This window comes from Falco peregrinus, chromosome 7 (genome assembly GCF_023634155.1).
Source record: "Falco peregrinus isolate bFalPer1 chromosome 7, bFalPer1.pri, whole genome shotgun sequence".
Taxonomy (NCBI): domain Eukaryota; kingdom Metazoa; phylum Chordata; class Aves; order Falconiformes; family Falconidae; genus Falco; species Falco peregrinus.
This window is the reverse complement of record NC_073727.1, coordinates 82,022,044-82,038,134: the sequence shown is the minus strand read 5'-3', so window position 1 is coordinate 82,038,134 and position 16,091 is coordinate 82,022,044. Positions and strand designations below refer to the sequence as shown.

At 38.2% G+C, this 16,091-nt stretch overlaps 1 protein-coding gene across 1 annotated transcript in view; it reads right to left on the bottom strand.

The window, feature by feature from the left end:
- MEI4 (meiotic double-stranded break formation protein 4) overlaps nt 1-16,091 on the bottom strand; it is an 80,819-nt gene that overhangs the window by 59,584 nt on the left and 5,144 nt on the right. Inside the window, exon 2 of the mRNA XM_055811303.1 lies at nt 11,041-11,289. Within this exon, the coding sequence (XP_055667278.1) occupies nt 11,041-11,289 (249 nt within the window). The remainder of the gene's footprint in view (nt 1-11,040; nt 11,290-16,091) is intronic.

Below are 16,091 nucleotides of genomic sequence, written 5' to 3'. Positions count from 1 at the left end.
ACTCAATTGTATGTTCTAGTTATCTGGGGGGAGGTGGAAGTTGTCTTTTTAAAAGAAGAAATAAATGACCCACCAGGAAATACTCATTATTTCCCTCAAAATGTCTAGAAAGTGCTTATCATTTATTTTTTTAAAGAAGGTAAACTAATCACTTTGTACTTACCTACTATTTAAATGAGAAAGCAGTCTTGATGTTCACACCATGTGGTTATCAAGTACAAAAAAAAAAAAGAAAGGGAACAGCATTATGCCTGCCTCACACTAACAATAATTTTCAAACAGTAATTTCAAGAACATTTGACTACAAATACACTGGAACAAGAAATAGGAAAATTTAGTGTGCATGATACATTAACCACAAAATTTTACAATGCCTTTATGCAGGTAATGAAATATTTGGTTATAAGCAATTTTAAAGCCTCCTTAAATATGTCACATCAGATTTAGAAAATATTTAAACTCTTAATTCCTATTTAGGACTGTAGCTCCTTACTACATTAAGATACTAAGCTGAAAATCAGAACTGAATGGTCCCCAGACAAAGCAAGATATGGTCACAAGAAGAGCCTTGGAGTGCAAAGGCTGAGAACCGACATCCCCCTACACATACCCACCACTGCAGAAAGTGTCTGGCCTGAAAACCAGCAGTGGTTCAAGGGAGGAGTGATTTGCACACGGTGACAGTATGTGAGCAAAGTTTGTAGGCACTTCCATGTAGCGTAAGAACTCAAATGCACATATAACTGTGGGACCACAGAACACAGAGGCTTTTATCGGTGGAGCAAGATGCCAATCAGTCTTATGATTAGAGTGTGGAGTTCTCAGCTAGTCCTAAGGAAGCAGAGGTCTCACAAACACCAAAGTCCACCCCGTGTCCCAAATGAATTCTGTCACTTCTGAATAGTCACCTTAATACACCAAGACTCAGTTCAGGGACAACAAAGGGAGGAGGAAGAGCTGGTTGCTTCATCAGGACAGGAAAACACGTTTTGCCTCCCAAGTGCCTGCTGCCAGCAGCATGGTCACAAGAATTCCTGGGGCTGTGAAGAGACAGGGGTTCTCTACCCAATGCAGAGTAAGAGAGGCAGCATCTGTAATACCCATGTGGCAGCATCCAGGGGTGGTGGAAGATGCTTTCTCAGACACCTGCACTACTGGCTGCCACAGATCGGACAATGTTTGAACGAGGAGGCCCATATGTTCTATGTAGTTCAAACCTGAGGAAGGGGTCCCAGTTCAATGATGAAATTGCTGTGGAATCATAAGATGGCCTTCATGACTTTTGAAAAACTTAATATAGCTGCAGTTACACCATCAACAGGGATTGCAGAACAGAAAATGGGCTTGAAGGTGGCAGATATAAGAAACAAAATGAAGATTTGAATTCTGCAAAGAAAATATTATTTCCATTTCAAGCATTAGGTATTGTTTATATTTTCTCATTTTGTGACCACATGCATGGATTATCACTTGAAAATCAACACCAACGATGACAGACATTTAAAGTTCTCTTAAAACTCAGTTACAATGGATAGGCTCAGTTCCACTTCTAAAAGAAAGACAAAGGAGACAACATTAGAAACCTCTTCACTAATACTGCATTCTGCTTTCCAAGTAGGTGTTCAGTCAATAAATTCTAAAAGGAAATAAAAACATATGTGAAATAATTCATATTTTTCCTGTTGTGTTCACTTCTCCACTTCTGAATTTTTTAGGACTCAGTTATTCTTCATTTAATCTTCATTGATTAGTTTGTTGCAAGTGCACTTTCCATGAATGATGAATTAAGTTTATTCCTTCTTTAAAAAAACCTCCTTACACACACTAACTGTTTTCTTTACCCTTTCTGCATCAAGCATGTCTCTGTTCTACTGTTTTCACTACTAACCAAGCTGGCTGGTTGAGAAAAAACAGCGCTCTCCCCCCTCATGAACTCCTATGTGTTTAGCACACCATTGTTGTCCTGATCTGGAACGAAGCCAAACTTCTCTATATGTCAAAGCACAATGTTCATAAATTTGAACGTTTTGAAATAATGAAAAGAAAATAAAAAGCTTCCAGGATTCTCAAAATGGAGAAATTTTAGAAGCTGCATATCCCACTCTTTGCTTCTGCATTTCCATGGTTTTTTTATAACCAGCTTGGAAGAGAAAGCTCTTCTGTTTAAAGCTAAGGTATTTCATGCTGACATATTTTGTCACATTTAGGAATAACTTCACAGAAATGAACACAGGACTGAGTATCTAAAATTATCAAATTAATTGTTCAATGCCAGGATTTAAATGCTTCTCGGAAGGCTTAGAAGCATATACTTCAATTTATTAGGGAATTTGCTTACATAAAGCATCTAAATGTTTAGAAATCAGTAAAAACTGAGAAAGATTTGGGAGATATACACATTCATTTTTAGGGGATTTCTGTAGACAGGACAATTCTTTTGTTGTTCCAGTCAAATAAAGAATACTTGCAGTACAGATATGGAAGGATGAATTATCAGGTGACAAACACACAGATTTGGATCAGTTAATGCTCATCAAACAGCTTTCACGACCAAAGACCTAACACATGCTTTACAGTATTGACCACCTCAATGAGATGACTGAAACTTGAGTCCTAAGCTAGATACGGCATATTTCACAATATTAAGTGAATTAATGTTACCTATGAAGACTACCTGTCCAAAGTGGTAGTACTGAACTAGAAGTACTATTTTTATTAAAAACACTTTACATTGTCCAACAAACTGAGCTTTGCTAAGAGACAAGTATCAGCCAATGCAGACAGCAATGATCCGGGTGCAACTGTAATGAGCTGAAGGTTGAAATGAGGAAGACTCCCTAAGAAATCAGCTAGGGTGTGCATTCCTAAAAACATCTATTTTTTTGAATATAACATGGTAAAAATATTTGGCTTTTTTGTTTATATATCCAGAAGCCCACAAACAGAAATCTGCTTGAGGAACTCAATAAGTTTGAGTTAGGTTAAGGTTGCCCAAAAAGGTGGTGGAATCTCCATTCTTAGAGATACTCAGAAGTTGCCTGGACATGGTCCTGCACAACTGGCTCTAGGTGGCCCTGCTTGACAAGGGGGTTGGAAAAGATGACATCCAGTGGTCCCTTCCAAGTTTAACCATTCTGTGATTCTGTATTTCCAGAGAAAAATTTGACTGATGCTTAGCTCCCCACTGTAGACTTATAGGCAAGAGGATACTAATTGCCATGGCCACACTTAACCTGTTTTTCCCATACACATTCAGTTTTCCCCAACATTATCGTTCTGTTACCCAGAAGAAAGGAAATTAATCTACACTAAATCATGAATCCTACTTGCTTTTATGAAACTTATTCTTAAAAATCAGTATGCGTCTTATCAGGAACTTAACCTATACAGGGAATTTAGAAAATAACAACAAAACCTTTCCCTTACTGGGACAATTGGGTTGGTTTTGCCTCTGAATGGGCTCCTTATACAGAAACCTGGAAAGAAAAGGAGGCTTCTGAAGTCCCTTTGCCCCAAGTATGTGCTTAGAACAGCTGTAGCAATGCCATCTGATAAGAGAGACAGCATCTGCTTTCAAAGGGAGAAGGTCTCCACAACCAAAACAGACCTGTTATCCATGGAAGGAGCAGTACTGTGAGATTTCAGTGAATCATTACACTCCAGCTGGTGCTTTTTCCAGATTGCAAATTAACTTATTTAATTATCTTGAAAAGGCCTCAGCTTTCATAAAGTTCCCCATTGTGTCGCTACGATTACGGAGAACAGATTTATCTCATCATCATATTCCAAGAGCCATATTCCCATAAATCTGTGCTAAACACATTTTAACTCCATTTTTGTCATCTCATGTATCTGTTCTCAATTCCTCACTTCCCTCCTAGAAAAATAAAATACTTTTTAGGTTGTGAGACGTTACTTGCAATGCTGTCTACCTGCACTAGTACCACTGGCAGAAGCATGGAGTATACTAGCATACTCAAGATGTCAAAGGACAGTACATTTTTGAAGTACTGTCCGACACCATCACGCCTTAGAGAAAATGCTGAGATGATACTTAGATGGGGCTGTCCTTATGGATCTGTATGGACAGAAAGCCTGTGTGTGTGTGTGCGTGTGCGTGTGTGTGTGTGCGCGTGTGCGTGTGTGCGTGCGTGTCTGTGCATGCGTGCGTGTGTGCGTGTGTGCGTGCGCGTGTGTGCGCGTGCGCGTGTGTGCGTGTGTGTGTGTGCATGTGTGCGCGTGTGCGCGTGTGTGCGCGTGTGTGCGCGTGTGTGCGCGTGTGTGCGTGCGTGTGCGTGCGTGTGCGTGCGTGTGCGTGCGTGTGTGTAATTGGAGATGAGGTGGGCAGAGGGAAGGAAAAAGAATCTCTTTATGCAGAAACATCACATCCCTAAGCACCAGACAAAAATAATCAGATCTGTTTCCCAGCAACATCAAACTAAGTGTTGACTGCTGCCCAGCGGAGAATCTTCTCACCTTGGAAAAAGGAAACTAGAAAAAGAAAGAAGCCAAAAAGATACCTACCCCTCAGAGGCTGACGATTGCACTGCAACTGTCATTCTTTTGCATTCCTTGCTTCCTGACAAATACCAGGGATGGGGGGGGGGGGAAATCTGTACACAGCAATCTGTAACAGCAGCTCATTCAAACACATTGAGCTGAATAAATAGCTTCCAGATAAATACACCATGATAACTTGGAAGTTCTAGCCTATATTCTTCTACCTTGCTACTGTGCCATAGGAACTAAAATCTTTGCTAAGTGCTATTCAGGGGAGCTGTAAACATTTCACATCATTTCATGTTCTTTCTGGGGAGGGAAGTAATTTCTCCTAATAGACTAATATGTTTTTATCATAATTATTCAGTCTGATTTGGACTGCTGCTCCCTCCACTAACGAGGAAGAATCCTTTATGAGGCTGCACAAAACATTCACTGAGAAATCTGTTTATGTTTCGGTCTGATCTTTCTGAATTCATCTGATAGATTGCTCTTTGAAAATGAGCTTACAATTATGTTCTGCCACTGCTCCTTTTAATGTAAGCCAGCCGAGGAAACATCACAAGTTAGGTTATTGAAATCATGGAGGAGAGTTTTGCCCTTTCAGAGGTCTTAAATCAAATTATTCTGAAAAGACTTTGACTGGCTATTACTCTTCCTGCTTTCATCACCAGGACTTATCTGATCCCTTCTCTGCCTACCAAGGAAATGCTGGGGCTTTAAGCTCAGTTTCTGCCCAGTTTTGGGGCAGTTAACCTAGAGTTTGTACCTCTCCCTGTTGAGCAAGAAACACCCAAGCCATGACTTACAGTGAAGTACAAAGGTAAGAGGTAGCTGAATTGTGCGGCCCAAAACAAGGCTGCCAGTAAACTGGAGTTGTGTACCATTTACAATCATTTTTACTTCAGCTGATGAGCTAGTTGGTTCCAATTCTGTATGCTTCTGCTTTTGCAGCAAGTCGGAGCTTCCAGCAAGAAGAAAGGAGGGTGTCCTGGTTTCAGCTGGGACAGAGTTAATTTTCTTCTTAGTAGCTGGTGCAGTGCTGTGGTTTGGATTTGGTGTGAGAACACTGTTGATAGCATACTGATGTTTTTAGTTCTTTCTAGGTAACGTTTATACTAAGCCAGGGACTTTTCAGTTTCTCAGGCCTTGCCAACAAGAAGGCTGGAGGGACACAAGAAACTGGGAGGGGATAAAGCCAGGACAGCTGACCTGAACTAACCAAAGGGATATTCCATACTGTAGAACAATATGCTAAGCATATAAACCGGGGGGAGTTGGCTGGGGCTGGCCAGGCATCAGTCAGTGAGTGGCAAGCAGTGGTATTGTGCATCACTTGTTTTCTTTTCTCCCCTCCCTTTGATTTTATTCCTCTTCTCTTCTCCCTCCTTTTCATTATGATTTTTATTATTATACTTGTTATTACTGTAATTGTTGTTATTATTATTGTTACTTTATTTTATTTATTCAACCCAGGGGGGATGGGGGGCAAGCAGCTGCATGGTACTTAGTTACTGGCTGAGGGTAAACCATGACAGAGACTAAAGTGTCTTTATTCATACTAATCTACAAAAGAAACTTCTCCCTTTTTCCACATTTAGAACTAAATGCCTCAAGAAACCCACCAAGTTCACAAGGAGTGAAGCAGGAGATACAAAATTCTTTTTGCCTCTGGCTCATATTCCCTAAAGAGATACAAGTTGCTTCAAATGTCTTCACATAGGAAGCGCAATTTAGGGGACAGTATCCCAAAAAGTTAAACACAGCCTCAGGACAAAGTTAAAAATCAGACATTCACACTAATGACATTCCGACTCAGAGTTCAGCATTTCTCTAAAACACACAGACACACTATGGTAGGGTGGGCTGGCAGCCATATGCTACTGTGAAGGCTGAGAACACAGGAGGGGACTTCAGGCCATGACAGATGAAGTTCTTCTGTAAATCACCTATAAAGGGAAGAATAAACTAATTCTAAAAAAGCAAGAGGGAAAATAATCTGATTAAAAAAAAAAAAAAATTAAAGGAGCAAGCAGTTCAGTAAATTCCTATCCACTGCGTAAGAAGGGAATAATATGAACCAAGATTGAAGGTGAAGCTAAGGAAGAAAGAATACACACTCGATACAAGTTTTGCTAAACATATACCTGGGATAACTGATTTGGAACCCTTCAAGAGTATCAGCCTAAAGCAACCAAGGCAATAAATATCTATCCTCTAAACTGTCATTCCTAAAATACATGCTTGGCAAAAAAGGGTAGAGTACTGCATTTATGCCTTCTTAGGATGGAGTAACAGCTGCAGGCTTTTCAGATCTCTTTAAACAAGGCTGCCAAGAAACAATACGATTGTTGACTTGATGAGCTGATAACAGCTCAGGAATTTGTCTCAGAGGACAGGTGCTTCAATCCATGAATCTATCAATTCATCAATGCTTTGTAAGATCCTTTGTCTTTTCATGTAGCTCTAAAGCAAACTGACAAGTGACAACAGACTGTTCAAATATTTTATTTTCTTATTCTTGGAATAACACCAACGAGCTTCTCTCCTCCTTTCTGTGAAATTTTAATCCGAATCAACGAAAGGCAAGAAACTTTGATGAGTATGAAATCTTTTTTTTTTTTTTTTTTTTTCTACCCATGGGCATAATTGTCAGGACAATAGTGGCAAGGTGAAAAATAATGAACAGACAATTACAGAAAGATTTGCTTCTCCTCCTCTTTGGATGGCTAATGTATGGACAAAAGCACCACCATGTAAAAGGAATATCAGTGTCCTTGTATTCAGACAGACAGCTGCACATTAAGTCAAAAAAGGAACTTCCAGGCACAGCACAGTCAGTGAGTATGTACCACTGCAGTTTTATGAACAACACATTAAACTGTAACAACCCATATTATCAAACAGTTTACCTGTAGCAAAGCATGCTCCTCCCACTAAGCAAGGAACCCCAAAATTTTTTAGGGTCTCTGAGGACAAAAAACTAGTCAGGTGGGACAAAAATAATTTAGACAACATTATCTTTAAAAATGGATACTTTGGTCTTTCTCCTCCATGTGCTTGCATCAATACTGTGTGCAACTTTATATATAGAAGGAAAACAAGCATCATAGCTTCAAAGAGCTCACAAATTTCTCACATCAGGGAAATATAACTTCATGGGCAGTCTCTAATCATTCCTGAAGCCTCTGAAAGACCTACTATTATTATTACAAACAGGGAGTGAGAAAGCAGAGCAGGGAAGATACAGCTGCAAAATGAAACTTGCCTGAAGGACTTAAAACTCTTCAGCTCTCAACAGGCAGCAGCAGACACAAATGCAATATCTGATCCCTACTGCACAAGATTTTCCAGTGGTGGATTTTGTGAAACCCTGGTATTCTTGCATCTGTTGAGTTGTTAAGCAGAACGCAAGAAAGCCATAGAAAAGCTGAGGATCTGAATTCTTTTACAAGGTTACATTGTTTTAAGCAGAACATCAACTCCAAAAACAAGACTGGAGAAATGAGTGGAGGAAGAAAAGGATCCATGATATCTGTAGATTACCTGGTCCTAAGAACAAGCCTTGGCCCTAAAGAGAATTTCTCTGGTGTGATATTAGGTAGTAAACCTGGGCAATATATCATCAACAACAAACCTTAACAATGGCTTGATGGATCTACAGTAGCTTTCAGGTGAACAGGATGGAAGACCACTTACACCGCTTTTCCTCTCAATTTAAGATTCAAACTCTTTGTGCCTTCCTATCTCAGCAGTAGCCACCCTTTAGCTTCTAATCTCCATGGGCTTGAAAAATCTCAAAACTGGCACAACACACAAGAGAGGAATTTTTTTTTCCCAGAGCAGATGTTGCCAGCGGTGGAGAGGCCCCTATTTCAGATAGGGTTTGCTTCTAACACCATCTCCCTTTAAATGTCAGCCACAGGTGTTCTGCAATTCACACACATCAACTCAATCACCAGAAGAGTGCACATCGTACCAACAGATATCCTGTCAGGTATCAGTAACGATCTTTCTTTACTCAAAAACAAGAGACTGACCATTTGTCTCCCATGTAACTGTTAACTACGAATGCTCATTCAGCAGTTACTTCTGTCTGATGAAGAATATTTCCAAAACAACATACGTTGCAAACCCATTATCAGAAGAGTTACACTGCATACCAAGGTTTAAGCAGAGAGAAAAACCAAAAGAAAAAACAAACAAAAAAAACCCACCTCACAGTTGAAAGAAAGAAATATCACAAAAAAATAGCTGTCTCAAAGTTAGACTCCAAGAGCTTGAAAGTGTCCTTTCAATGTTAAGGAAAATCTGTATGAAGAAATAGAAATTATGATAATAGTTCAGATTTTCCACATATTTTTGCTCTCATACACCAAAGTGATTACAAGAAACTGAATGGGACGAGAGAAATTACGCCCTACTCCTCTTGGACAGCATGTGACGCAGGTGAGGCTGATGTGAACTCCCATAAATATTTCAAATGTCAAAAGGATTTCTGTAACAGATTTATCAACACTGTAATCATAAATATTTATAAATCACAAACATTTGAAGAGAAAAGCAGCCACACACTAATCCTTCAAATTAGAAGAGTGTTGGTTTTGTACCCTGGAGAAACTGAAGAAATATAGAAGGATTATAGATACCATGTACTTATCACTACTATTTATGATTCCATTAGCTAAACACAGATTGAAATTAAAGTTTGGATTCACTGAAAATGAGACTTAGTTCAGCTACCCAAGGTATGTTTGAACAGGCTGCTAAGATCATAGAAAACAAAGAGAGTGATCTATGAAGAGCAGCTTCCTGAAGTGATTTGGGAATAATGGGACTTTCTCTAAGCCAGTCTGTCTACTTCTAATAGAATGGAGAGGGATGTCTTTTTTGGATAATTCACCATATCCATATTAGTTGATACTGCAATGGGTCAGGTGAACCACAAATTGTAGATTAAGTGTGCTATTTCCCTGTACAGATAATGAAGCACAGAAAATTTAGTGCAACTGTAGACATCTAAAATTAGACAAGATTATCATATTTTAGGTCTGTGAGCAAACTTTATTGTGACTAGGGCAATGAAAATCAACATCCTTTGGAAAAGGTGTTATTTGCCAGGGACACCTGCTCTTCTCTGCCTACCTTGCAATTAAAAGACCTTTAGCAAGTGAGATATCAGTATTGCTTAGTTCAATAGCTTGGGGGCAAAGAATCTTTAAAAAGCTGGACTTGTAATACAGAAGTTGCTGCAGATGAATTGACTTAATTTCTGGTGTTCAGTATATTCTACTTAATCCACAATTAGAATATCCTCTCCAGACATTAGATGTCAATAAATCTCTCCTGATCATATGCATCATATGCAATCAGTTCTTTACAACATTAAGACATGTGTTGCAAAAAGCAGCTTGAAAGTTACTTTCAAATAAATTTAATGTTTGGAACAGGTTGCAGAGAACAGAAGTACAAATAATTAAGTATGAATAGTCATTAAATCACTTCTCTAGAGAAAAAGGTCTGTTACTAAAAAAAAAAACAAAAACCAAAAAACCAAACCAAACATCAGAGCTCCTAGGTAAAATCCAATACATCACCCTTCTCAATCAAAGTTAGAATCTAGAAATCTTTTCACAAGGCAATAAAGTTTCAGTACAAAAGCATTCCAGTAAAGCCTCACCAAATTTTGTATCAGGGAACCATCTACAAATCTCAGTTCATGAAGAAAGTAGCTATACATTTTTATTTTAGATATCACATCAACAATGAACTGTCTCTCTCCTTCATCCCAGAGCGTTTTGATCTTCACTTCCCAGGGGAAATACCTCCCCAGAGTGTGGAGACATCCTCCACTGCCTGATTTCCAAGCTCATCCTGTGCCATTGATGTCCGAGTGAGAATGACTCACTCCACATGTACACATCACAGAAAGTGCTCTTTGAGCTCCTTTTTTCTTTTTCTTCACATATTACTTAATTAACAGCTTTCCTGAATCCTACAATACCAGACTTAAAATAATTTATCATATGTCAGAATAAACATTCACAGTATCCATAGTCTAAGTACATTAACAGAAATAGCAGATATATTGTTCTTCACCTGCCCAAACTTCCCATTATAAATATTAGGGATTCCTGCTTTCAGTGCATTAGACTTAAAATTGCAATTCTAGGAATCTTTAAAGTGGTAAAAAAAATATGCAGTGTTTCTTTAAGACATGTTCCAAATGTAAATAGGGTACATCAATACTCTTACATAAAACCAGTATCTCTGAGGTTATAAAGTAACATTTTGTATTGACAATTTTGTGTGGAATTATTCCATATGAGAAATCGATTCTGAAGGTTTAAAATGTAAGTTCTGAGTAAGCATCAAATTCTCAGCTCAATTCCATTACAAGAATTAAGTGTTCTACTACTTCAGAGCTCTGGAAAAAATAGAAAGCTGTACACTGAAGACTCTCATATCTAGGTACAAGAAAAGGTACCTGTTTGTTTCCTTGCTACTGCATCATAGTCAGAAATTATTTGAGAAACTTACCATTTTCCAAGCAGAATCTCGGACAGATCTTGTTCAAAAGAAGTTCCTGACGTAATCGAAGAACTTCAGCTTCCAGCACTTCAACTTTTGACTTCCATCCAAAGTCTTGTTTGGATAGAGTTTTGGCAAGGTGCTCAGTGTATTCTTTGCAACTCTTCCCTGGTGGTTTTGAGTGGATAATTGCAAAAGCCAATGCTAGTTTTGAAATTTTCAAATACCAATCTTGATTTTTTCTTCCGCCTTTTATTTCTATTACATCAGAAAAACAGAAAACAAAAAAGTAACTTCACTATGACTTTGTTAAGGAAATTATGCACAGTATTTTCTTGGCTTTGAAAAGCGTTCAACAGTGAGACCAATTATTTTATTTCTAGTGCACTTCTAAATCATCAAGGAAAAAAAGAAAACATGTAGAAATATAAGCACCTGTGCACAATGTGAGAATAAAACATACATGAGCTGCACTCCAGCTATAACAGTAAAATTCAGGCAGTGTTTGAGAATAACTGTGGAAACAGCTAGCACTTCAAATAGGCTTATCCTTGCAAATTTTAAATGCAAATGTTATCTCCACTAGAACAAAGATGAAAACACTAAAAAAACCACCCCTCACCTAACCTCAAAAAAAAAAAAAGAAAAAAACTAAGCCCATGACTGAAGAATGTATATGGGGTTCTTTAACCTTAGCTTAAACACAATACATGCAATTTCTTGAAAGTATGCCAAAAAGTCCCAATGCTCAAAAGATAAAACTTCTGAGGTTGTTGTTAGTTTCCGGGTTTGGACACCTGGTATTGCCACCCTTGCAGTTCTAAGTCTGCATTAAGCCTCAAGCCTGCAGAAAGGTCTATGCAGACAGCTTGAAAACGATGCACAAGGCTAGTAAGGTAAACGCAGAAGAGTTTTATCAGCTTTGTTCCAAGCAGTGAGGATGGGGCAAAAGGCATAATAGGAGTCAGAAAAAGACAATATTTATCCAGATGATTATGTCATGGGGAACAGCACAGGACCTAGGAAAAAAATTAAATTAAAATAAAAATAACTAATAATATCCAGCCTACCTAATTAGCTAAACTGTTGGGGTTTTTTAATTCCATACCATTTTCATTCAGTAGTTTGCTGTATTTTTTATCTGAAAAAAATATTACTTCCACAATAATTAAAAAAAAAATAATAATAATACTTCCTATGCTTTCATCCTGGCCTTGACATCTAAATATTGCTCATAATACTATTTTTTTCTTGTTATCCAAGAAAACTATAATAAGGTGTGTTGAGTATCTCTGAAACAGTCACACCACAGATCTGAATAAGCTATTTTATGTCATACTTTCACCAGATCGCCTATCACTCAGCTGATTCCTTCCTTTGGTTCTCCTCAACTTTGGACAGTAAGTCATAAATCATGACGTATTTATTTATCCATCAGAAACACTTCAGGGAAGAGCTGCCTTTTAAATACTTCTTTCACCTTTCAAATACTTCTGAAACGCACAAACAATTCCTGTACCTTCCTTGCACACTGTCCATTCAGACACACCGGTCAGTTACACTTTGAAATATACAGAGCACAAGTGATAATACTGCAAAAATTCCCTGGCATCTATCTACCTACAGCTATGCTTTAAGCTACTGTTCTCCACCTGAAACCCTGCATTCCTGCCCTGTGTCAGGGCAAAACCACCTAGTCTAAGCCACCAGTGCGCTCTTAATGCTAATGAAAGACTAAGCCCTTCAAAACGGAACTATACTATCTATACCCATTGCTTAAAGCAGTTATGCATTAAATAAATGGTACTTTTTGCAAAACTTCTTACTTAGAAAAAAAAAATCTATTTTGCACAACTTTTCCATTCATATCTAAAAATTCCAGTGAAAAGCTGAAGTTAATTCTCTCAGCCTCAAAGGATCAGCACCTCTGTGGAACAACAAACTGATGTAAGACTCTTGTTTGGTTATACATCAAAGGAAATGTTTTACAAATACAGAACCATGCAAGTAATTGAACTGCCTTCAAAGCTGTGAATAAAATGAAATACGTGGAACCACACTGAAAGAAGAGTAAGTAGTGACAGTAAGGTATCCAAAAACTTTAGCTTTGAACCTGAAAGGTACTCCCCAGATAATCTCATCTTCTTAACAGAAGTTTCACCCAGATATTACTCAGTGTCTGCCAAGCTCCATTCTTAAGAGTTCCTTTGCAGAGACACAAAATCAGGCAGGCAGAAAGATGTCTTAAAAAATGGCTTTCACTGCTGGTTTATCATTTTGATATCTCCAGAGACTACTTTGCAAAAGCTTTCCGATTCACCTTCCTTTCAAAAAAAAGGACAAATAAAAGAGTTGCTTTGTGCTTTATAACATGCTTTGTCGGTACTAGCATTTTCCTTTAACTACATTCAAGGAAGTTGCAGAAGGACCAACATTCCAATGTGGGTCAGGGGATGGTATTTAATTTCAGCACTTCATGAATGTTCAGGTGACTTTTATCATTAGAGTCACCATCAATACCTTCTTTACTGTCATGCTCTGTTTATTTCTACTCACATGACATACTATTACAAAGAAAATCCAAAGTTAGCTGTTTGACCATGGATACTTTGCCACTATGCATTTTGCAACACCTCAGACCATAACTCTAAATCACTGGATTTAGTCTCAAAAAAATCCCCAATAAAAATAATCCAGTAAGTAGACAAGTATTACAAGGAACTGGAATGGCAATAGTTGACACTGAATTTCTACATCTCAAGGAAATACAGAAATGCTACCTCACTTCTTTTCCACCACTTATTACCATACTAAAGAGAGTCACTTTTCTACTTTGTTTTAAAGGAGACTACTAAATTTTAAGCAAAGCAAAAATCTTAGTGCACATGCTAATAATAAAACATAGACAAGCAAAAGGTTCTTTCACCCTCAACATGCAAAAATGCTATTTTCCAAAAGAGATGTACCCCTAATAAATCACATAAGCCATGGTATCTTGCCTAATTTTGCTTTAAATCACAATCATCAAATTCTTAAATAGAATTCCACCTTAATACTTAGGACATACAATTAACTACTGAAATTTGAATTTTGAGGGAGGCCTTTTCCTCTTTAACATCTTATACACACTTGTGCAATAGGAGTGCCTTACACTAAATGAGTTTAATGAGGTACTCTTACCCTAGAGAAAAAGAATCACTCCTTTTCTGGGATAATTACTTGTAAAGATGTTGTAAAGAAAAAAAAAAAGAAAAAGAAAAGCAGCCCAGATCACAAAGTTGGTTCTCCTTAGGAACAAGATACAATCAAAGCAGTTTTTGGAGAAGTAAGTCTGTGGGAATCTCAAAATCTCTTGCTTAAGACCAGGAAATTAATGACAAATAGTGTACCTGCATGTATTTCCAGAAACAGTGGATTTCATAAAGATTTTATAGAGAAATTCAACTCCTTTCTATTACTGTCACCATCACCATTGCTCTTCTCTTTTCTTCTTTTGCGAGCATGAAAAGATAAGTTTGTGGAATTAAAAGCAGGAGTTGTAAAAGTTGATTCAAGTTTTTCCATGGCTCCCTAAAGGGACAGCTGCTCCCTCAGAAACCACTGTAAAAATCTTCCAGAAAACTAACACCAGATGATGCTGTTAGAAATACAGGGATGCTGGCCAGCTGTGCATTAGCAAAAATTGCACAGCAATCCCTTGCCCTCAGGAAGTGCTGCACCAAAGACCACCAAAAATACATTCCACTAAAAGCATATTGTCAGCTACAGAGTTTTATCAATAATATTTTTACTCACATCAGCACAGAAACGACACCAACTGTTAGACAGAAAAGAGGGTCAGAACCAAACTTGAAATTTTCCTTGACTGGAAACAGTACCAGGCCAAGAGCAGAAGGAAGTCACCAGTCCTAGTTGCTAATGCCAAAATACATCTGACAGGAACTGAAAGGATCAAGAATCATCTACCAAAATACAGCTGGTACCCAAATTACTCAGTGAGAGTAAGAACTTACTAACAAAGCTCCATTTGTGTGCTTACTCAGTGCTAAGGAGGGAACCAGTAACCCCTTGTCAACTCTGCTTGAAGCAGGGCACAGCATCCTAAAAACATACCATCCAATGACATGTTTCCTGTGCAAACCCCTCAATCCACAAACAAATACTGGAAGCATACTCAGAGGACAGGATCGGGTAACACCATCGTCAAAGAGGACTGAATCTCCAGAGTTCCGACAAGAAAAAAAGAGACCTCCCTCTCTCTCTAGCCTTCTGACTCTCGGGCAGGGAGAGGGTACTGAGGATCCACAGCCCTACTGAGGTCCTAGCTGTGGAAGGCTGCTGAGTAATACGCAGCTGCTGAAATAACTACAAAAGAAGTCATGAACTTTCCTGTACAGATCTGTGTTAGATTACCAAGGGGAACTAAAAGGTGGTGTAAAATCCTTTGAGGACCTTAGATATAAGTAAAACCAGGGTAACAAAGAAACAGGGTAAATCTGATCCGTAAGCACTACCTTACTCCACTTAACCTGCTAGTCCCCCTGTTCTGCAACTGCATTTGATGCAGCAGCTCATATTAGATCATTAACTACAGCAACATATCTTTGTGGTAAGTCTCATCTTGGTTTTGACACTGCCTGCAACGTGTGAAGAGGAAATAATTCCCGCTAATCAGAAAAAAAAAAACCAAAAAAACCCCACTAGCTTCAGATGATCACCTTTTTAGTTCATTTTCTTCTCAGTCAGAAACTTCATATATTTAACTCCATTCCAAAGGTCAAAGGTTTCATATTATTGGTTTAAAAGCCTAAACAATTCCAATCAGTCATTGTTATTAAAAAACTTAAAACATCCATTAAGGCCATGAAACTTACATCTAAACTTAAATCATTTACACTAAAGTAATTTTAATAAGCTATAAAATTTCCTGTTTCCAAAACCCGCAACACCAGGTTGCACCTTGCTAGTTAGTGGTCCCCACTTTCATACCGATAACATGTTGTCAAAGTCTGAAAGTTGAGAACACACACATCACATCTTCAAGAAACAAAGACAATTCC